Here is a 24,125-nt window from a genome sequence, read left to right on the forward strand (position 1 = left end):
AAATACAAGCTACAAACAGATTGAAGACATATGCATTTCACATATCATTAAAATATTAGTACCTAGTACAGAATATATAAGGATCTATTACAAATGTAGGAAATAAAGATAAAATAACCCAGTTGAAAAGTGGACAAAGAATATGGACATACAACCGAACAAAAAAAAGAGGAATCTTCAAATAGCATCAAAGTATTTAAAAATACTTCACTTCACTTGTAATGATGATCCAAAAACTTCAACAAGAAATAAGAATCCATTTTGCACCCAACAGATTGGAAAACATTTTAAATGTCTGACAATATACTATGCTGACAAGATTGTAGAGTCAAGGGCACTCGCACACTCCGTTGGTGGGAGAACAAATTGGTAGAGGGATTTAGCAATATCTACTAAATTTAAAGATGTTCATAGCTTATGACCCAGAATTTACCATCCTAGGTATATACTTGAGAAGAATTCTTGAACTGGTACATATTCAACAGTTTGCAAGAGAGTGTATTGCTGGATTTTCATATTATCAAGAAAAAGGAAAAATGCGTTCATCCATCAATAGCAGAGTGGATAAGATCTATTGTGGCACATTTATATATCAGCATAGAATACATCAGTGAAAAATGCTGCTACACGAATCAGCATGGATAAATCAAACAATATTTAGTGAAAAATAAAATAAATTGCAGAAGGACACGTAGAGTGATTTCATTTATATCAAGATTTAAATCTAGCAAAATAATATTATATAATTCTGTGGATACATAAACACCAGTAAAACTCTGCATATGGATAAATAACATAAAATTCATGTGAGACTTCAATGCAGGAAATGGAGAGATGAACAGATTCAGACAGGGGGAACTCAATTTGAGAATATCTGCATATCTGAAATGTCAGAAACAGACTTGGTATTGTGTGAAAACTTAATAATGATTAGTTATGCTTACATAAGTGATCTTTAATTTTGCATTTTTAGCTGTATGTTGGAAACACTCCATAATAAAAAATTAACAGATGAAACCACAAAACCAGTTTTATGATGGGGATGCATATTGTTAAAAGAAAAAAGGTCTTCTAAAGGAAATTTGCCATTCCATGAAAAGCCTATGAATTCTAAAGACATTTCTTAGAGTAATAATCTGAGATACCAATAGATTTTTCATTGCTATACAGTTTGCATAAAAGGAAAAAAATTCACCTGACATGGTTGACAAGTTTATTGAAAATCATTTGGAAGTCATTAAGTACTATAAAAATATAATGGATGATATTTGTCTTAGCATCATTTGGTAATTCTGTCTTTTACACATTTTAACCAGTATGGGTATTATGGATGGAATCATCTGGTCTTTATTGACTTTACAGAGCAATAGTGATGCTTTCTGGTCTTTGACTTTCTATGCAGCATTTTTTTTTTAATTCTCTGAGATGGTACTGTAAACACTAGTAAATAATTTGACACATTCTTCCAAGTCTCATATGCAAATTATAAAAGACAAAAATATTCAATAAAATAAAGTGATTTGTTAATTTAAAATGCTCATTAATTGGTCAAATAATATAGATTTATTACATATCTGTGAACAAAATGTCTACTTTATTTAGCAAACAATTTCTTTTGGATCACTTTCCTGATTGCTGTTTTAACATCTTTGTTCCGCAAGCTATAGATAAAAGGGTTTAACATAGGGCTCACAAAGATATAAAAAACAGCTACAATTTTCCCCTGTTCCACAGATGCCTCAGAAGGGGGCCTCAGATACATGCAGAACAATGTCTCGTAAAAAATGGTGACAGCTGTCAGATGGGACCCACAGGTGGAGAAGGCCTTGCGCCTCCCCTCAGGAGAGCGCATATGCAGAATAGCTGTGAAAATGAACATGTACGAGATGAGGATGATGGTGAGAGAACAGGTGAGGTTGGAACCAGCCACTACAAACATGGCAGTTTCTTTGACGTGAGTATCTGAACAGGCAAGGACTAGGAGAGGAGGGTCCGCACAGTAAAAGTGGTTGATTTCATTGGGTCCGCAGAAGGAGAGACGGAGCATCAGGATGGTCTGTGCCAGACCGTGTGCAAAGCCATAAGTGTAAGGAGTAGCAACAAGAGAGAGGCAAACGCATCTGGACATTTTGCTACCATACAGCAAGGGTTTACAGATGGCCATGTAGCCATCATAAGCCATCACTGTGAGCATATAACAATCTGTGATCCCCAGGGCAATGAAAAAGTGGAATTGGATAAAGCAACCAATGAAGGAAATGGTTTTTCCATTTCAGATAAAAAATTAACCAGCATCTGAGGAGTGACACTGGTGGCATAACAGAGATCTACGAAGGAGAGGTGACTGAGGAAGAAGTACATTGGAGTGTGAAGTTTTGGGTCACTTCTGATTAACAAAATCATGCTCACATTGCCGATCACTGTGATGAGGTAGATGACTAGGAAAACCACAAAGAGGCCAGGCCGCAACTCAGCTCGATCTGTCAGTCCCAGGAGAATAAACTCAGTCACTGTTGTGTAGTTTTTCTTTAACATTGTGTTTGCTTGGCTTCAAGTGAGGTCTAAAATAAAGGAAATAAAAATGCATTTGTCTTTTGTCGTTTCTCCATTACCCTCAACATGTCAGCTAATACTTCTTCCCCTTCTCTCAAACTTGCAAATACATGTTACGTAAGTAAGCGTGTGATTGATGTTTTAAATATCTAAATTAACGTAGAGTTCCTTTATGTAAAGACAGTCCTATTTTTAAATGCTTTTCTGCAAATGTTTTCATATTTGAAAAGCCTTTATTTCTTCTGCACGTCTTTATCATTTATTCAATTACAATTTCCTCAAACACTTTCCTTAAACATTGTTTTTCTTTGAAATTGTAATCTTTTGTTTTTCGGTATACCTTTTGATATGGTATCTAAAGCATCTGTCATTGAGACCAATCTGAGCTGAATGGACTTAGGGCAGTGGGACTGATATATGGCATATATTCTTGTAAAACCAGGATCTGTCTACCCCCCCCTGTAAACTCAAGATCACTTTCAAGCTCTTCGCTCTACCTGAAATGTATGTCCATTTTCCCCACTCTAGTCTACCTCAGGTGGCCATGATATCAACAAATTTTACCTTAACTTTTAGGACTCAGCTCAGGATCTCCTTTGTTTTGTATATTATTACCCAAAGAGAAAAAATTGGTTCATGGGGCACAAAAGAAAATCTTACTGTTTTTGTACAAAAACAGACATATTTACAATACATCAATTATATATCCATATATCTACCCATATATAGAAAGAGAGAGAGATAGATCCACAAATATAGACCGCTATATGTACATACATATATCAATGGTATTCAACGTTATTGTTTGGGACTGGGGGCGATTAGGGGAAAAATAATGTATTAAAGGGCTCCCTGGTATGGCAGGAGATGATAACAAAAACAAGGTTGACAAATATCCCCAGATCATAATGATTTTGTTGTAACTCTACCTCTTTTTAACTCTTGCAAAAATTGAGAAAAACTCTATAAAATGAATTCAAGTTCTTTAAAACGTGTAAAAGGTCATACTGAAATAACAATCATAGTACCCATACAACTGAGACAGTACATAAGACATCATGAAGTGCATCCTCCAATGTTTTGGCAGAATAAAAGTGACCACAAAGACCCTCATGGAAAATTCTATATTTTCCTTCAGTAACACATACCCGGGTAGGACAACGTTGTACTGACTGTCATTAATAGCTACAATGCCAAGGATGGAAACAGGTTACTTTGTAAGGCACTTTGTAAATCCATCACTCCAGCTTCCTTGGTTATTGCATTTTCCTATTCTGCACAAGAGATCTTTGGACTTATCGACTATGGTAAAAAAATGTAAGACAAGTCACCTAAATCAATAAAATCACTTTGTGTTCTTTTTTTTTATGTTTGTAAGATCATTGTCATAACAGACATATTCTCTTTGGTGCTGGGATGGTATTTTTAATAAGTATATATTTATTGAAAGTCATCAAGAGTCAAAATAATTAATATCTGCACTTATCTTTTTACTGTGGAGAAATGAGGCAATGTGAGCAATGAACATCCCATATAATTTAACTGAGAATTATACGGTAATAACTTTCCTTTAAAGAAAAAGAACACAACACCCTACACAATTTGAGCATGGAGACCTCAGCAAGAAGTATTTGCATGTGGACAGAAGTGGCTCTGGGAAACCCGAGGCTTTACATTCACGACATTCAACCTCACCTTGAGAATCTCTCATGTAGACGTTTGCTGCCACTACCCATTCACCCAAAGAGTCTAGAAGATTGATCTTTAGCTTTAACATGTGTCACGTCGCCTTGGCATATCGTTGTGGTTCAATTTGAAATGGAAAAAGAAATTTCGAGAAGGCATCTTCACGAAATGCATTTTGAATTAATTTTAAATAATTAATAAAGATTATAAACCTAGAAGTGGCCAGTTCTCCATGAAGGGGGTACAGATCACTAAATGATATGATGTGTATAATTATAAAGAGTAACATTGTTAACTGGGAAAGAGTCAGAAAGATTACTTAATACCACTCCCTTATTTTTCTTCATGAAGCGAGAGAGAGTAAGCATGGTTAGTTCCTGAGAGTCAGCAGAGTGTAACAGTTATTGGAGTTTGCAGCCAGACTTCCTGGCTGGAAATCCCATATCCTCTAATTCCTAGCTGTGTGGCTTGGGCAAGCTATTCATCTCTGTGTGCCTGAGTTTCCTCATGCGTAAAATTTGGTTATTAATAGCAACTTCCTTCATGTGTGGGAGCTAATCCCAATAAAACTTTTAAAATATGTCTGACATGTATTGAGCATTTAATAGGTTGTAGCTACTATTACAATTTGGTGAAAAATGCAGGTCTAGTCTAAAACAAGACTCAACATCAAAGTGTGAGCTCCTTAGGGACAAGGAGTTTATCTAATCTATAGCTACAGCTTCAGTGACACCTAGATCAGCGCTTTCCCAAATGGGGGCAATCACTAATTATTGATGGAATGAATGTTTTCTTTGGTCTAGTTCCCTTTCGTGATAAATACTACTCCACTGTGCATTTGTAAATACTTGTACTCTGAGAGAATAGTAGAATTTAATTCAAGATATTTGCTAATTCATCAGAATATGTTTCAGCTCATAATTTTATTTTTATTGATTAAAATATTTATTTCAGAACCCAAAATATATTTTAAAAATACCTAATCCTACCTGTGAAATAAGAGTGATTTCCCAGTGAGAACATGGGTATAAAGAACCTGAAAACTTATAATGTCATTGTCATATAGGGACCAAATCCCTGTGGTTTAATTATTTCTAGCAGAAAGTCACTCAGACTATGAACAACCACTCTCTTTTTATTCTATTGAAAATCCTTAACTCATTGAGAACATGATTTTTGCCCACTCCCCGGTATCATCAGGGAATCAAATCTCTGAAGAATGATGCAGCAATGGGATTCATTTATTTCAATTTACTCCTGAATGTCTTAACATTTTTTGACTTGGGGGAAACATTAAGTTCTCATGTTTACAACATATAAGATAGAATAATGCATGGTATAGAGAGTAAGTTTTGGAGTCCAGAGGACCAATGGAAGATGAATAAACTTTTGTTGAATTTGGAGTAGTTATTTACAGATTCTGAGCCTCGTGCTTTATTTTTCAATAAATATTTTCAATTCTTATTTTTCAATAGGAATAATAATACATAACTACAGGAATATTGTATATATGTGGATAACATGGATGTGCTAATGATTCTTCCTTGGTCACCCTACTCAAGCCAGCCCTATTGCCTTTTTTTTCTACCTTGCTCTGTCCACCTGGAGTTTTACTCTTAGGGGTCGCATCAATAGAGCTCCTTTGGTGTATAGTTTTCAGCTGAGTTTGACCAATGGGAGAAACCACAAGGATGTCACAAGTGGGAGGAAAAGAACAAAGTATCTCAGTTTCCTTCTCATTCTCTCTCAGCTTCACAATGAAGGTGCTAGAGTGGCTGCAACCTTCCAGGGAAAACTCCTGCAGAGGTGTGTGTTGGGGTGGCTAGGGACTTTCTTCCTGGTTCTAGCTCTCATTGGGCTCTGGCGACATATGCCACTGCCCAGCCATTTCAGGACTAGGGGTGGAAATTGCTTTCTGCAATTTGCCTCCAGGCGCTTCAACTGCGTTGACTGATTCCTTTAACTTTGCTTGTATTCTCTGTCATTTCATCAAATTCTCTTCAGTTAAACTGTTTGCATAGAATTTTGTTTTATGCCAAGTTCCTGACTCAGGCCAGAGCAGCACATAGTAGTTTTTAAATAAATGTTGCAGTGGAAGTAATAGCTATAATAATAATTATTGTAATAATGATGACTAGTTAAGATAGAGTTTTGGGATATTTCTGGGTTGACCATTGTTGGAGCTTGAAGGGACTAATGAAGCATCTGCCTTCTGGATCCTGAATCAACTGAGGACTACACACAGGAGTCAGATATTGAAATTCCTAGCATTATCAAAGGGAAACTTGGATTTGAAAATCTGGCTTAGACATACTTTTCTATTCCTTTCCTCTGAATTGAAGTCACCCACACAAGCAGAGCAGTGGGATAGCTTTTGCTCCCTCTTTCCCTTTCCAGAGCCATGACCAGTCAGCATGTCTGTTTGACGCCTGTGTGTCAATCCCATACAGGAGAAGCAGATGCTTTGTACTGAAAACCAGGCAGCTGCAATGATCCTTTTCATAATCTCACCCATCTCCATTCATCCTACTGAGGGGGATAAGTGGGGAGCATAGCGAGAAGAATCCAAAGTTTCCTCTAAGACCTTCCCCTCCAAGGTCATTTAGAAGCCTCCGCCTCCATCCTTTGTATCACATTTGGCACCCTTTTTTATCTGCTTATGCATTCCAGAAATCCCTGAGTCTTCCTAGATTTCCTGCTCTCATTCCCACTCCCTCTCATAGACTATATCATCTCCATGACTTTTTAAATAACTCAAGTCAAATTTTCCTACATGAAGAAGCAGGAGGAGAAGGAGAAAGGAATTACAGCAATAGAGAGGAACTTGAGAAAAGCTTGCAATGATGCTTTGCAAGTATTGATAGGGGCCGGCCCGGTGGCATAGTGGTTAAGTTTCCGCGCTCTGCTTCGGCCGCCTTGAGTTTGCAGGTTTGGATCCTGGGCGCAGACTGGTGCACTGCTCATCAAGCCATGCTGTGGCAGCATCCCATGTAAAGTAGAGGGAGATGGGCGTGGATGTTAGGCCAGGACCAATCTTCCTCAGCAAAAAGAGAAGGATTGTAGCCCAGGGACAATCTTCCTCACACACACACACACACACACACACACACAAAAGTATTGATAGGTCATTTGTCTTAAAATCTTACAAAATTTTATTGATTACTTTCTTTAATAAACATTTCAACTTTGGGGAAATGCTATAAATGGGAAGTGCATGATGTGGGGAAACAACTCATAGGCTCTTACCACTTTTTGTCTCCTCCATCACTATCAACCCGGTACCAGACACAATCTTTTTTGCCTGGAAATTCTAAAACTATATTATCTTTTAGTGGCCACCCCTGTCTTCTCCATAAGAAATCTATATATTCATACATTTTCAAAACTGTCTAAAACATAGCTACCCATAAATATAATTACCTGTTAAACACCTTATAAACCCATATGGTTTGGCGTGTTTTGAGAGCCAGCCCAGAAATATCTAAGAGAATAATATTTGATTTGAAATCTTCCTCTGTCTGTGTCCTTGGAAAAAATTTTTAATTTCTCCAAGCTAGAGGATTTTTATCAGTAAGAAATAAATTATAATATCTTTATCACCAGGATATAGTGAGTTAAATAAACTTTGTTTTTCCCTGGAAATGAATACAGATATGCATTTAAAATGCTTAGCACAGTGGTGGCTGGTATCTAGTAAACGCTCAAGAAGTGATAGCAGTTGTGATACTAAGAGAGTTGCAAATGTGTTCGCTCTACAAGCAGTTGATGTGAAGAACGTGTGAAAATGCGGCTTTTTACATTCTCTGTAAGTGCTCTGCTCTTCCACAGGTGCCCCACCCCGCTGAGCAGAGATGCGGTGAGACAAGATTTCAAAGTATGTTTTCTACAGTGAATCCTCCATAAAACCAATACATTCTATTCGTCCAATCTGAATTTAGGAAAATCCAGAAATAATTTCAGCTACCAAAGGCATGTATACAGAATTTACAATGTTGAAGTTGATTGTAAAACCATTTGCAGGGTCATCAACAGTGGACCGATTATCATAGATTTGTTGAACAAATTCAAATTTTTATAATGAACATAATGTATCACTTTAGGTGAGAAAACACAATTTTTTAATGTATTTCTTCTAACCAACATACTCAACAAAGGATTTGACAGTAGCATGACTTTAGGACTAAGTGTTATGAAATATGAGATAAATTATCGTAGTAGAACATTCACCCATCTCAATTAACCAACTAGGCAGAAAGACATTTTTTCAGAATGAAAAAATAAAGAGAGCATATAAGTTTGTTTTATTTTTTTTTTAACTAGCAAGATTTTTGCCCATCTGACAAATGCTTTTATTTATTCTTTGCATGTTCATGGCAACTGGTAATAAATATTGTGCTTGTTTCTCTTCTATCTTTTCAGAAAAAAATGTAATGACAAAATATCTTTAATTAGCATATTGCCTGGGTCCTTACATCAAGATATAATTACATATCACATGGATTTGTGACGTGTGGCTTTCTTTAAAGAGTGGCTTTGGACTTGGAACAGTCAATAATTTAAATAACTCTCTTGATTGATCTTTCTCTTTAGGCAAACGCCCAGTCCTTCACCTTGTAATCCTTTCTCTCCTTTTATAACTTAATGAGGTCTCCCATCATTGGGGAAGGAGGGCTTTGGTCTGCTTGCAAAATCTTTGTGCTTCTCTCTGATCTGCATGGTAGCGTTTGCTCTGCTGTCGTTCACCATGACAAGTGCAGCTTGGGGTCATTACTTGCTCTTGGCTGGACATAGCCTGCTCATCTTCCCTGCTGACCCAGCTGCACTTTGGTTCTTGTGGGAACCACAGACCCCCTGATGTCTGCCCCTCATATTCATTCAGAATTGGCCTGGGAAGTCTGCTGTGTAGTACTCAGCTTCACTGGTGCAACATGTCCCAGTCATCAAATTTTAGCTATTTTCATACTTCCACATTAGGGATATGCTGGAAATTTGGAAATTTGGGTATGATCCATGCCACAAGGACACTAAAGAATCTGTGGGGGTATTAAATCAAGTCCAAGTGGGAAGGCTTAATTAAGATGAACTTTATTAAATGCTTAAATGCTTACGTTTACTTTACTGTGGCTACCCAACAAGTTGATTCAGAGCTAAAGCCTACAGCAAGGAGATTGGAGCAGCCTATCTCAGAGAGATCTCCTAAGGCCTTAAATTTTCTTTTAACTTTTTTCTATCTACTCACTAGTATGCCAAAAGGTGAGGCTTGGGGCTCTTTACTCTCTCTCTCTGTCATAATCTACATTTTTTTTGTGTGTCATGCATTAATGGTGGATGGAGTTCAGAAGAGGAAGATTGGCTTAATCAGAAGAAAGGTATAACAGTACTATATGATCTTTGTGGTTATTTATAATAATAGTGTTACTATGAACCTGGCCCAAAAGTACTAGGATTTTACTCTGATTTCAAATACTAATGTAGATAAGACACAAAGAGAAAATATTAAGGTAGATAATGTACATCAAGAACCATAAACTAAATATAGCTTTGTATAAGCAGTCCATGCTAATAAATCTATTTAAACTAATTTCATTTAAACTAACATTTCAATTAGATATGAGAGTCTAAAAACTGATTCCCTGCAACTTGGAATTTAATTCATGAGAAGTGATCTTAGATTACTAGTGAAAATGAGATAAATTACTGTTTACATGAAAGACCGCTAATTCACAATCCTCTGCCTAGCATCACTGTTTAGTTATTCATTAAATAACATTGAATTCTTTATTCACTGAATATTAACTGGGCACCCAAAATTTTATACCGATGTCTACAGGGGGTATCAAATGAAATGACACTAATTCTGCCCTAAGAGCACTTACCATCCTGTAAAAGAAATAGATTTATAAAAGGAGTCAAGTACCACAAGACAGGCAAAGAAAACCCCCACGGGCATTCAGAAGAGGGAAAGACTATTCCAGCTGAGGATATGATGAGCAGAGTCATGGCAAAGATCTTTTCACTATAAAGAATGGAATACTTTATATCTGCCCTAGAATTGATCCCAATATCAAAACCAGTACTATGTGTGTTTGCACTTACCAAGAGACACTGTGTGCATCTAATGATTCACCCATAAATTAGGATCCCATCCATTAAGATGTGACTATTAAAACACCTCCAGGGTGAGTTGAAATGATGTCCCAAAGGTGACTTCTTGATGAATGCTTCAGGGATGAGTCTCTCAAAGTTAGCCATTCAGCTATAAATCCTTCTACTTTGGGGAACTTTGAGGAGGCTAAGAAATCACTATCCCTCCACAGGTAAGTCTGATAGTTCTGAAAATCAATAATTCTAAGAAATATTGTTTGATTTCTTATTATTTCCTCTTTTGAACAAAAAATGGAATAAGTAGTGACCCTAAGAACTGCCACATTAAGACAAAATCACAGGCAGACATATTGCAGACTCTTTCTGGCAAAGAGAGCTGGTGACTTGTGATATATTAGGAGGTCAGGCAGGCCTTGTGCCATAGCATCCCTGGCCTTAGTTACAGACCCATTTCACAATACAGCAAAGATTTAGAGTAGGCTTACAGGGTGAGCTTCAGCCAATTGTTGGAATTCAAAAAGTCCATACATCATACTTCCCTTTTAACTTGTATTTCTCCTCCAAGTCTAGAGCCTTAGAGATGGACACAAGAAAATATACTCCCACTCCATATGCTTTTAATAATTTCCCACATTTACTATTAAAAGTTTAAAGAGATTTTGCTAAATGAGTGTAAGGTTAAAGGTGAAAAGAAAAAAAAAAGTAAATGTGAATACTTTTCCTTCTTCATCCGAAGGGCTTCTCTTAGGTTTTTCCAGTTCACTTTTACACTGAAATGTGATGGTGTTGCTATATCCAGGATGACCAAAACAAGTTTACGTTGCTTAGTTCAAAGGGAATACAGTTTTCTCTAATATGTTTGTGTCTTTTTCCAACATTTCTATGGATTTTATTGACCTTTCAACTTAACCATCCCATTTGGCCTAAGTTCTCAGGAAAGATTGCATAGGGCTTAAAGATTTTTAGGTTTCTTTCCCCTGCATTGAAGATAGATCTTTAGTTCTTTCCTACGGTAAGCATAATTGTAGCTCTTTTCAATAATTCTGTTATTTGACCTATACATTTAATGAACACCTTCTTTTGGAATATCCTTATTCCTTTCATTTTCTCACTCACATTCCACTTGGAATGAGAGAGAAGCACTGAATGAAGAAGGTATCTTAACAATTTGGAAAGTATCCATCTAGTGGAAGTCCATGGCATTGTGAGCTATGCTATGTGAGATGGGACTGAAACATTCTCAGACACCATTCAATACAAATGATCTGCACCAGAGTTTTTAAAACTCTGAATATTTTAGTGAGAACGATGAGACACAAGTTGTTCTCCACTCCCTCACTTCAGCTTATAACTTGAAATATAACTATACTAAATCTACTTTCATAACTGGTGTTTCTCCATATGAATCCCAGAAATTAAAGCCTGGACTACGTGTAATAAATAATAGAATGACATGATCCTTAATGAGAAAGTTTACTTCCTTTTCCTTCTATTTCTTGAGTGCAAGAAGACTTGAGATAGGATCATGGAGATTCTCAGAAAGATTCTCTCTTTTCAAGCTTCCTAAAACAACAGAGTACTATAAGAGCTAAAGTTAGGGGCTAGGGTATTTCCTTCTTCAAACCAATGGAGAAAAATTTTGTGTACATTAATGACGGGAAGTTCTATACTGAAGGGTACTTTGTCGCAATACCTCAGAATCCACCGTAAGGGGAAGGTATAAATGATGAGAGGGTAAAACCATGTGATAATAACTCTTTTCTTTAGTTTAAACACGTTGTTCCAATGATCTCATTCAGTGCTTCATCCTGGCTGTGCATTAAAATGATGTAGAAAGCTTGTTAAAATGTACAAACGTGTGTGCCCCACCTGGGACCCAAATGTCAGTGTTTTTAAAACCCCCACACCTGAACTTAATGTGAAGCCAGAGTTGAAAACCACGGATCTAAGTGTTAGATTTGTGAATATATGATTTAATAAAGCAACAGAATTATTTTTGAAAGGTGTGTACTTTCTATGTCCTCCTGGCCTTGCAAAATTTGCTGTAGTAATTAAAGGTAACTCATTTTTTTCAGTCCCCAGTAAATTTCCACCTGTTTCCAACAGTCTAACCTGCAAGTTATAAATGTCAGTTATCAAGGTTTTGGTCAGGCACCATTTTCACTAGCTTGTGTTATTAAATGAACCCCTGACGGTGCTCCCTCCTGTACATTGTTTACATGGCAGCTGGAGTGTCTTGTACTAACTCAATCTCCACTAGTAACATTAGGGAGGTAAGGAATCTACATACCATGAAAAATCAACTGATGTGAGTTGGCAAATCTACCTCATTGATTTATTTATTCAACTAATGGATACTGTGTGTCGCCTATGATTCAGGCACCTGCCCAAGTTCCAAAGGTCTGGGGATATGGCACAAATAAATTTCCTGCTCTCATGTGTATAAATTCTAACGGAGGCAACAGACAAAAAATATGAAAATAAAAATTATTTGTGTAAATAATAATTTTAGAATTGATAAATGATATGAGAAAAACAGATCATGGTGCATGATTAACAAGCTATTTGGAATGAAGCTAACTTAGATAAATGGCCGGGCAATGCTTTTCAGAGGAGGTGTCATTAGAAGAGAGATTTAAATGATGTAATGAAATGAGTCACTCAAAGGTCTGAGGGAATAACATTCTAAGCAGAGGGAACAGTATGCGCAAAGGCCCTCAGGTGGGAATGTGCTCAGCATGTTCAAGAAACAGTTATAAGGTTAATGTGGCAGGAGAAGAAGGACTGAAGAGAAAGTGGTCAAAAAGTTTGGAGAGGTAGATGGGAAGGAATCACTAAGTCCTTTAGGCTCTGCGATGTTTCTTAGAAAATTTAGATTTCAGCCCAAGTGTGATGGAAAATCTTGGACCATTTCACCAAGTCAGTAACACGATGTGATTTATGTTTATAAAGACCACTGGCTTGCATTGGGAGATAGAGGATTTCCCGTGTGGAAGAAGGAAGATCACTGTAGTAGCTTTGGCAAGAGATAATTTTGTCTTAGATCCGACTGGTAGCAGAGGAAATGCTGACAAGCTATTTTAAGATGCAACGTGCAATATTTTGAAGGTGGAGAAAACAAGATCTCCTGGTAGTTTAGATTAAGGATGTGAAGTCAAAGGTATGAGATAAATTGAAATAGTAATATTAAATATGTATGAGATATAAAATAAATTGGGACACTGTACAATAAAAAGAGATTACCAAGAGGAAAGGGCATATTAAGTGAAGAAACAATCCAGATACCAGGTGTTGATTTAAAACAAAGGAGACGGACGGACAGAACTCCAAGGGACCAGGAGAGGTTCATTACTGACAGAAAGTAAGAAATGAGGTAGAAACTGAACTGAATAAACACACAATAGGCTCTCAAGAATTATATGCTGCTCCAATTACAGAAGGTTTGCCTCTGCTGACAGTGATGGAACCAGTAAACAGAGACTCATCCATTCTCCCTATTCCCTGATCAACAGTTTACGCCATGATCCACTGCAGTGGTAGCCGTGTTTGAGGATCAGGGGTTCTGACTCCATAGCCTATTTAGGGAGACCAGTGAGCTGAGACACATTCTGTGTGTGCTAGCCAAGTTAATGGGGGGGGTTGCAAAGCAGCCAGCAAAGCATGGTGCATGGCCTTCAAAACATGTTTCCACTGCAACGTCCACTTTAGTCAGCACCACCGACCACCTGAAGGCACCTCTGGAAAGTCTTCCATCTCTGAGGGAAATAGTAACCTGTTTAAACCTCTCTTCAAAACTTGTATGTTTTAGGGTACATTTAGTTTGTCTATTCTTGGATTGCATGCAATTTATTTCTCTCTTTATACCTGAACAATTCTTCTTCTTTTATTAGAGAACATGAAGATAGAAAAAGTTCCCCAATGCAATGGCACTGAGGCAACTGGGTTCATTCTTCTGGGACTGACCAGCCGACGAGAGCTGCAGCCCATCCTTTTTGTGGTGTTTCTCCTGATTTACGTCGTCACCATGACAGGGAACTTTGGATTGATTTTATTAATCAGAATTACTCCCGGGCTGCAAACCCCCATGTACTTTTTCCTCACCCATTTAGCATGCGTGGATATTTTTTATTCCACTAATATCTCTCCTCAGATGCTTGTTAATTTCCTATCTGAGAAGAAAACCATTTCTTACTTGGGGTGTCTGATCCAATGTTTTGTTTTTGTGACTCTGCTCCTTACTGAATATTACATGCTTGGTGCCATGGCATATGACAGGTACGTGGCAATCTACAGTCCCCTGTGTTACAGCAGCAGAATGTCCAGGCCACTTTGCATCTGCCTGGTCACTTTCCCTTACCGCTGGGGTTCTATGGCGGGCACAATGCAGGTGATATTGACCTCTCGCTTGTCCTTTTGTGGACCCAACACTATCAACCATTTCTACTGTGCTGACCCTCCCCTCTTAATGTTGACATGTTCTGACACTTACATAAAGCAAACGACCCTATTTGTGTCTGCAGGGATTAACTTCACAGGTTCCCTACTCATCATCGTCGTCTCTTATGTTTTCATTTTCATCACCATTATGAGGATCCATTCCAGTGAAGGGCAGCGCAAAGCCTTCTCCACCTGTGGCTCCTACCTGACGGCTGTCACTTTGTTCTATGGGTCCCTATTCTGCTTGTATCTGAGACCAGCAAATCAGCAGTCTGTTGAACAAGGGAAAATTGTGGCCGTGTTTTGCATTTTTGTGAGTCCCATGCTGAATCCATTTATCTACAGCCTGAGGAACAAGGATGTGAAACAGGCTTTGAGAAGAGTGTTTATGGGAAAACTTGGTATAATGGAGAAAAGTTCCATTTTGACACTCTCCCAATGAATACTAAAAAAAGAATCTCAAAAACAATCAAAAAGTATCCCTTGTTGGTGGTGCCTGAATACAATTCTCTGGAATAAGAATGATGTTCTTTATGTATGCATAGCTTGGCATGAATTGAGAGTCTAATGGAAAAAATGAATGGAAAAGAAATTGGAAATGATGATTGATAGGAAACACAAGAGTGGAAGTCAGTTGTTTGTAATAACGCAGGGTCATGTTTTCAGTCTCATTCAAGAACTCATTTCCACTTGGTTATTTAGCAGATAAATTCCTCCTTTCACTTCCTAGGTCATCAGTATTGAGCATCCCTGAGCCATCTTGTCAGCAAAGAAAGTGCTTTATAATATATTTCCTCGATATGATAATGACTTACTTTTGTACAATATATTACATAGTTTCCTTTTATGAAAGCTGATTATCTTGTCAAAAAATCTCATATCTCTAATTTTGGATGTTTGGTCTCAATACATTTTTGGCATATTTTTATGTCTACTTCTCTTGAATATAAAAACATGTGTTTAATTTTTTCAACAAAGAACCTGATATTTTACATTTTAATAACCCAAGGATTTGTTTCATTAGTTTCCTTTAATCGAAACAGATACCTTTATTAATGGGAGATAACCATTCCTGATTTAGAATTTTCATGTCTTACATAATAGGTTTATATCATTTTGTCCCTACAATATTAACAATTATTTTTTCTATAATATTATATATTACCCTTCATTTTGTGTCTACTCACAAACTATTTTAAAATAACCACTATTCTACTATGAATGAATTTGTTTTCAGTGTTTTACAACTAAATAGTAGAATAAGCATATTCTAGATTGTTTGATACTCTTTGAAACTGGTTTTATTTGAGAGCATGATATAACAACATTGATGTGAAACATTTTAGTACATCACTACTTTAATATTTAGGAGAGTTTTTATTTCTCCCTCTTTAGGAAAATCTTTATGCATATAAGTCATTACTTCTGATCAGTTATTGTATTAAGATAGATTTCCAGAGATTTGTTCTTACTTATTTTTATATTTCTTTATTTTTGCGTGTAGCAATGTGTGAAATCACCGCCAGCAAAAGAGTACCCTGGTTTCCCTATATCCTCAAAGGCATTGGAAGCATTCAATTGATTGTGTGTATGTGTGAATATAGTAGATGTAAATTCAGTACAGAAAACATTCATGCAGCAGATATAATTTATTAGAACTTAACATTAATTTATTTTACTTTTTCTCAATTTCATAATATGCTAGCTACTATGATGTAATGTTTAAGTTTGAGAAGAAAAAGAAAAAAGCTTTTATTTAAAGGAACTTTCTTTTGAGATGGAAACTTCCTGAGTAAAGGAATAATTAGGTTTCCAGATTTAAAAACAGTAGATAGAGATATTCACGTACACCATCCCTCATTCCTAACAAACAATTAAGTACAGCTTTGTTTACCGTTGAAGATCTCAACCTATTCAGAAGCACAATAATTTTCGGGAGGAAAAATAATAGAATTTGGAATTAGAAGAAAACTAGATGATCATCCTATTCAATACTGTTATAGAACAGATTTTTTTTTGTGTGTGAGGAAGATCAGCCCTGAGCTAACATCTGTTGCCAATCCTCCTCTTTTTGCTGAGGAAGATTAGCCCTGGGCTAACATCCCTGCCCATCTTCCTCTACTTTAATTGGACGCCGCCACAGCATGGCTTGACAAGCAGTGTGTCGGTGGGCACCTGGGATCCGAGCCTGCCAACACCGCGCCACCAAAGCGGAGCGCACGCACTTAACCGCTTACACAACCAGGCCGGCCCCTGGAACAGGTTTTGAATCCCTACTTTTTCCTACTTTCATATTCCAATTCTAACATTAATAAATAAAGATCTTTTAATTTTATATCCTGGGATCTGGATGATATTGGAAATATGCACTTTGTTGTTTGTTTGTTTCTTGATTATAAAAGCAATAATTGTTTGTCATGGGGAATTGGTACACAGATATAAAGTTTCACTTTTCCTTAATCCTAGTATTTTACAAAGTTAGCATAATGTATATATTGTTGTACCATTTCTTTTTCATAAAAAGCAGTATAAAATAATTTGCCTGTGTCTTAACTGAGAACTTCTTCATTTTAATGTGTGTATAACATTCTAATGCAAAAATTTGTCACGCAATAGTCATACTCTCCTTAGAGTCACAACCAACACACCCTTCTAGGGGTTCTAGTTATTTACAGCCATCATACTGCCTATGCTTAACCAGTTATTAAATGCAGGAGTCCTCACTTTACACAGTGCTATGGAAACTGGGTTCCATGAAAGCAAAGACACATTTCCAGTCTGTAGATGGTCCAGTTTACCAGCACCACACAAAACGAGGGTTGCTTGTGTTAATATATCACTTGTTTCCCTTTCCTCAATTATAAAAAAAATCTTAGGAAAATCTCCCAAGTTTCTTATTATACCTTCAGCACGTTTTTAAAATTGGAATACCTGAGTAAAACTGTACAAACATTTTTGACTCTTAAAAACATAAGGTGAGATGAATTTCCAGAGAAACTGTATAATTTTATTTTTCTAACATCAATGTATAAAAGTGCAGTTATTTGAAATCTCTTAAATGTAGATACTAGACAGAATAATATTTCAATTCATATTTTTGATTACTAACAATTTATTCATTAATTTTAGCATTTTTGTATTTTTATTAATTTTCAGTTCATAGCCCTTGAAATGCATTTATATGTTGTTGTTCTATGCTTCAACTGATTTCTATAAACTTGCTGTATCTTAGTATTATTATCACTTTATCTTATGTGTGACAAAATCTTTGTCAAATTGTTAGAGCTGTTTATTTTAAATTATTTTGTGGTCAAAATGAAGTAACTTTTCCATTGGGAATTTCTCAGTCTGCTATTAAGCTCAGAGACATTTCTTTCTGATTATTGAAATGTTTAATATTTATTTGAATTTTGATCAAATTGTTTTTGAGGATTGTTTTCAGTGATTGAATGACTCACAGTTGAGGACTTATGTGTGGACATGACAGTTCTTTTGGGGGATAGTTGTTGGCAAAAAGCAAATTCAGATACAGATAAGATTCTCTATTTAGATATCTTTGTTGAAATTATATTGCATCATGGACACTGGGATGGTGCAAAAATAAATGTATGTGTACAACTGTTAATAAATAAACAGCATTAATGTGCCAAAGTTGTATGCTTTTCTCCTCATTTATAGGCTACCATCACCTCTCCACCTTTCTAGTAAAAATACTTAACTCACCTGTAACCTTTCAGCCCTAAGCAGTCCTCTCTGTGGCCTCCGTGCCATACCTCTCCCCATCGGATCTGGGGACCAAGCTATAACAATACAATTAATACTAAAATATTTTTCCACATTTTTCACATAATTTACTATGGATATGTGTTGGATGTGTCGCCACATATGATATTGTATATGTGCGCATATTCTTCTAAATTGAACTATTGTATGCATAATTTCTGGGTTAAAAATATCAGGTAGCTAAATGCATCTGATTTTCATTCTCCTAATGTAAATTTGAAAGGCAAAAATAACAAAGATGGAATTTCTCTACTAGAAATTCAAACATTTAGGGGGCCTGCCCGGTGGCATAGCTTCGTCGGCCCGGAGTTTGTAGGTTCTGATCCTGGGCACGCACCGACGCACCGCTTGTCAAGCCATGCTGTGGTGACGTCCCATATAAGGTAGAGGAAGATGGGCATGGATGTTAGCCCAGGGTCAATCTTCCTAGGCAAAAAAGAGGAGGATTGGCATCAGATGTTAGCTCAGGGCTGATCTTCCTCACACACAAAAAAAGAAATTGAAACATTTTAAATCTACATTAATTATAAGAATTTGGTTTAAAATATGTATATAGATTGGTCAAAGAAAAAATAGAAATGGATTCATTCAGTATACAATGGAGATAACATCACAAATTAATGAAAAGTAAAGGGCTGCTTAATAAATAGAAGGAAATGGATTAAAATGTGAGAGTAAAAGTTATATACAATAAATAGTACAACATACAACAAAATTGTATCTAGAATAACTCAAGGTATTCCTATAATATATAGCCACAAAAAATCAATAACATAATATAGATACTTGCTTATTTAATTTTAGGATGGAGAAAATCCACAAAGCAAAACAAAAAGAGACAAAAATTTTCCAAATAAAAATGTAAATATTCTTCATGTGAAGAATATTGGAAACAACATGAACAGTAATCATCCAGCTGATGTATATATTTCATTTGTTAAACATATATTTCAATTCTTTTTCTGTTCAAATTAAAATAGAAACCTTGTCTAAGAATTTCAGTTGAGACAATAAAGAAGCAAATTATCTTAAATAATATTTCTTAATATTAATATAAGTACAGTGAAATGGTTACTTCCAAGGGTTACTAATCATACATGTAAATGGTTGATGCTTTCTGAAGAAAAATTTACCCATAGAAAAATTTAACAAGGGCTTTAAAAGTGTTCAAAGCATTTAAGTCAGCAATTCCACATTTAGGAATCTATCCTAGAGAAATAACAAGAGGGATATGGAAGTAGATACACGAGTCAATCATAACAACAATAGGATATGTCAATATGATGGATTAATTGTTTGCAAGATAAAGTGGAAAAAAATTAACCAAATGCAGAGAACGACTCTCTTTTAATTGGAGATTGCAAGTAAATTTTACTTTCATTCCAAAATTGAAACTAAATTTTATTGCAAAATTTAAAAATCTTTTAGTATTTTTCAATTTGCTTCTCTACAACTATGTATTATTTTTGTAACTAACTTCAAGTATGATTTAATTTTGTGTATTATACCACATTGAAAATAAGGTTCACTAGAAATATTTAGTCTATATGAAAATACAAACATTATACTCTCAAGTGAAAATCAATGTTAAAACTTGCATATGGCAAATGATTCCAATTTTGTTTTAGGCATTATAAGAATATATACACACACCAATTTATTAAGAAAAATATAAGAAAATTCAAACAGAAGTTGTCCATTGGTTTAGGACACATCACTGACAAATGTTACTTCCTCACCACTGTCTGTATCTTCAGTTATTTATAGTGAACATGTTTGATAGAATCAGCCTTATTCAATCAACTGAGACTTAAGAATGGAGCTCAGTTTTCTAAAACTGCATGTCATCTGAGTGATTTTCTGGAAAATTATTTGAACACAGAGTAAATATAGCAGTTGATTTCATGTGAACATTTAGTATCACGGTCTAAGTTAAAATCAAGGCACACAATATTAGAATACCAGACATTTAAGACAATTTAAAGAAATTTTAATATACGTCTCAATATGCAGTTGAATAATAGTGCATAGATTAATGAGGATGATTTATGTATCTCTTTATATAACCTTCTTTACTGAAGATTTTCTCAATAGAAATTTTGAGAACTACTGGAACAGACTTATCTAGAGAATAATGTCACAGACAGTTTTATGAACCAAAGTAAGAATCGAGTGTTCTCCTCCAAAAAGATATGTAAACACCTACTTATCTATATACTGTTTCAGGGCCCTCTCAGGTTGCAGAAGCCACTTCACAGACTGTATTAACTCTTAATAAATTAGACTTAACTCAGTGCTACTACATAAAAAGTATACCTAGAATGCTTTATACTGTACTGTGCTTGAATTCAATCCATATTCCTGGAAACTCACAAACAGGTGTTGACAGTTTATTTTTAAAACTGAGGATCATAACCAGTATTTATAAATAGACAAAAAGTTTTTAGGATGTGTATGATTCGGGTTATGGGAGAATTTCAAAAATGTTTTAACCTATGTGTGATCTATGTATTTAAAATTTCCCTGAGGTGATTCCAGTAATTAGTCAGGCACCAGAGACATTGTTCTACACCACACTTGAAGAAGAGATAATTTCATAAGTTAAAAAAGGTGCAAAACTAATCCCCCTGCTTTGAATGTCACTATGGCTCTGTAGATCACATAACTCAGAGAAGATGGATTTCCAGTGTTTCCATCAGAGTGAGTTAATTACAAGATTTATCCCCAAGTAAGTAAAGATATTAAAGTATTATATGGAATTATTGGATACTGCCCATTTTATTTTTAGAGGTTCTCTGCTAAAGAAAATATTGTTTAATTTCAATAGTACAGTTTTTATTAAAACAAGTTGTCTTGAAGGTATTAATTTTGCGGAGAATTTAGCTAATGTCATTGACAGTTCATGAAGATAAACAAATCATGACTATAGAGTAGTAGGTTTGTTCTTTGAAGGGAGTCACCATGTCATCACAGACACTTAGTAACGACAAATGAACACATGCTTAAACTGCAATTTTATGAAAGAGATTTCCCTTAATCCTTTGCTGCATGGCATGGATCACATCCTTGTTCCTTAGACTGTAGATCAATGGGTTCAGCATTGGGCTCAAAAAAGTATAGAAGACTGCAATTATTTTGGACTCCTCTACAGACATCTCAGATGGGGGCCTTAAGTACATGCAGCAGAGGGTTCCATAAAATATGGTGACTGTTGTAAGGTGGGAAGCACAGGTGGAAAAGGCTTTGTGCCTGCCTTTAGCAGAACGGATCCTCCAGACAGCTGTAATAATGAAAAGGTAGGACAGGAGATTGATGAAGAGGGAGCTTGAGAGAGTAAACCCAGCGACTACAAACATTGCCGTCTTCTTGACATAGGTGTCAGAGCAGGCCAACATTAAAAGAGGAGGGTCAGCACAGTAGAAATGATGGATTTCAAGGGAGCCACAGAAGGACAAGTGAAAAGTCAGCAGTGTCTGAGAGAGTCCACTGAGGAAGCCAAAAGTATAAGGGACCATGACTAGAGAGATACAAATGTTCCTGGACATTCTGGTGCTGTAATGTAAAGGGCTGCGAATGGCAACATAGCGATCCACTGCCATGGAAGCAAGGATATATAACTCAGTGATCACCAGGGCAATGAAGAGAAGACACTGCATGAAGCATCCAGCATAGGTGATGGTCTTCTGGTCTGAGAGGAAATTATGCAGCATATTTGGAGTAATGTTGGAGGAATAACAAATGTCTACAAAGGAGAGGTGGCTAAGGAAGAAATACATGGGCGTTTGGAGGTGGGAATTGGTCCTGATCAGCGTGATCATGCACAGATTCCCTGCCAGTGTGATTAGGTAGATCACCAGAAACACCCCAAACAGGATCTTTTCTAGCAGTGGATCCTCTGTGAGTCCCAAGAGAATGAATTCCGTCACTAGAGTGTGGTTTTGAGAAGACATTTTCTTAGCCCTTGAAAACTGACAGTGACAAAGAAAGTGAGGAATTCTGTCTGATCCAGATTCTGCTTTTATTATTTTATTCCATCCATTTTATCACTTACTCATTGATCTATTCATCTATGAGGAAATTGCTCTTCTCTTTTCAACAAACACATCAAGATTTCTATGTAAATATTTTCACGCTCTATCTCTGTTATCTCTCTCTCTCTCTATATATATACATCTCAAACACGCAAACACATCCACTCTCTCTCTCATGTATATATAGTGTATTTACATATAATTGTATTTTATATTAATAGATAATATGCTATAATATTACATATTATATGTACATATGTATACATTTATAACTGTCTTCTTGGGGAACTTCATATTTGATATTTTTTCCAAATGTTTTGGGAAAAAAAGCCAAAAAAATGAAAATTAGAGAGGAAAAGCAGCACATTATCAACATCATTCAAATGGACAAACAAAGGAAGTTGGATTTCTAGGGCTCTTGTGCTGTGATATCCTATTGTTTCAGATATAAAATAGAAGATAAATGTTCAGCACAGCATTTTCTCTTGAAACCTGTAGTCGTCTGACTTAATTTCTTAAAGAGGACACTGAATTTAGTGAAATTTAACTCTTGATATATGGCTCAGAAGGTACAGAACGAAGACTTGTTCTCTCTGCTTTATAAATTTACCCACTCATTTATTCACGTACACTGCAAAATTTGATATTTTTCTGTTCTAGGATCTGTAGTTGCAGCAGTGAACAAATTCCCCATCCTCATGGAGCACATGTTGTAGGAGGAGGAACAGATATTAAGCACATAGATAAAACCTTATAACATCATGTCAGTTAGAAGCAAGTATTATGAAGAAAATGATGGCAGGATGCTTTAGATGAAATTTTTTCCACATTTAGAGGATACTAATCTCCACACAAAAGAACAAAACATATTTTTGCGAAAAAATGTAGAAAATAACCTACCTGTAAAAGCTGATTTACCATATTTTGTAAAGGCACAGTGGGAAGATTTATAATGTATTTGCTAAGTATATTCCATAGAGTATTTTTTAAATAAATTTTAAAAACCAATTAAAATAGTCTTTGTTCGTCAAGGGCATAATCTTAATTTAATGCTTTGGGAACTAGATTCTCCTTTGAGGCCAATAAGCCTACCTAACTCTGGCAGACACTGCTTGGTACTGTGTGTGAGATCTTCAGCACACGTAAAGAATTTAACCATCACTTTTAATACTATGGAAGGAGGAAAATACATGCAGATAAGTTTTGCAATTTTAATATAGTAAAGAACAGGGAATCCCAATCAAAAAGCTTAAATTTTTCTCTATAAACACTGAAATGAGGTTATCTAATGATAGTGAGGAGTAGGAAGGTACAGCAGGTGAGAGATTTGAGGAGCAGAAAGACGAGGAAAGCCACAGACTAGGAAAAATATTCACATTCAGTTATTCTGACAAGGACTTGTATTCAGAATACATGAAGATTTTCCACAATAAACTGCTCAAAATATAACCATCCTAACCAAAAAAAAAAAGTCTATGAGGTGAACAGAGAGTTCATAAAAGAAGGTTTGCGAATAGCCAATAACCACGT

The 24,125-nt window shown here is 35.9% G+C and overlaps 3 protein-coding genes across 3 annotated transcripts; 1 reads left to right on the top strand and 2 right to left on the bottom strand.

The window, feature by feature from the left end:
* Window positions 1–1,477: 1,477 nt before the first annotated feature.
* Window positions 1,478–2,557, bottom strand: LOC131395657 (olfactory receptor 5M5-like). Its single transcript, XM_058527508.1, is given in 2 exon segments — window positions 1,478–2,266; window positions 2,269–2,557. Coding segments are annotated over 2 exon segments (939 nt in total). The 5' UTR covers window positions 2,536–2,557; the 3' UTR covers window positions 1,478–1,594.
* An 11,682-nt stretch (window positions 2,558–14,239) lies between these two features.
* Window positions 14,240–15,223, top strand: LOC131395383 (olfactory receptor 5M11-like). Its single transcript, XM_058527281.1, has one exon. The coding sequence runs from the start codon at window positions 14,240–14,242 to the stop codon at window positions 15,221–15,223; it is 984 nt and encodes a 327-aa protein (XP_058383264.1).
* A 6,343-nt stretch (window positions 15,224–21,566) lies between these two features.
* Window positions 21,567–22,638, bottom strand: LOC131395658 (olfactory receptor 5M10-like). The gene has a single exon (XM_058527509.1). It carries the CDS (start codon window positions 22,512–22,514, stop codon window positions 21,567–21,569), a length of 948 nt encoding a protein of 315 aa, XP_058383492.1. The 5' UTR covers window positions 22,515–22,638.
* Between the last annotated feature and the right edge of the window lie 1,487 nt (window positions 22,639–24,125).

Source organism: Diceros bicornis, chromosome 31 (assembly GCF_020826845.1).
Source record: "Diceros bicornis minor isolate mBicDic1 chromosome 31, mDicBic1.mat.cur, whole genome shotgun sequence".
Classification (NCBI taxonomy): Eukaryota; Metazoa; Chordata; class Mammalia; order Perissodactyla; family Rhinocerotidae; genus Diceros; species Diceros bicornis.

Coding starts and splice junctions, on each gene's coding strand:
- LOC131395658 (XM_058527509.1), bottom strand. CDS start 22,514: ATGTCTTCTCAAAACCACACTCTAGTGACGGAATTCATTCTCTTGGGA.
- LOC131395383 (XM_058527281.1), top strand. CDS start 14,240: ATGAAGATAGAAAAAGTTCCCCAATGCAATGGCACTGAGGCAACTGGG.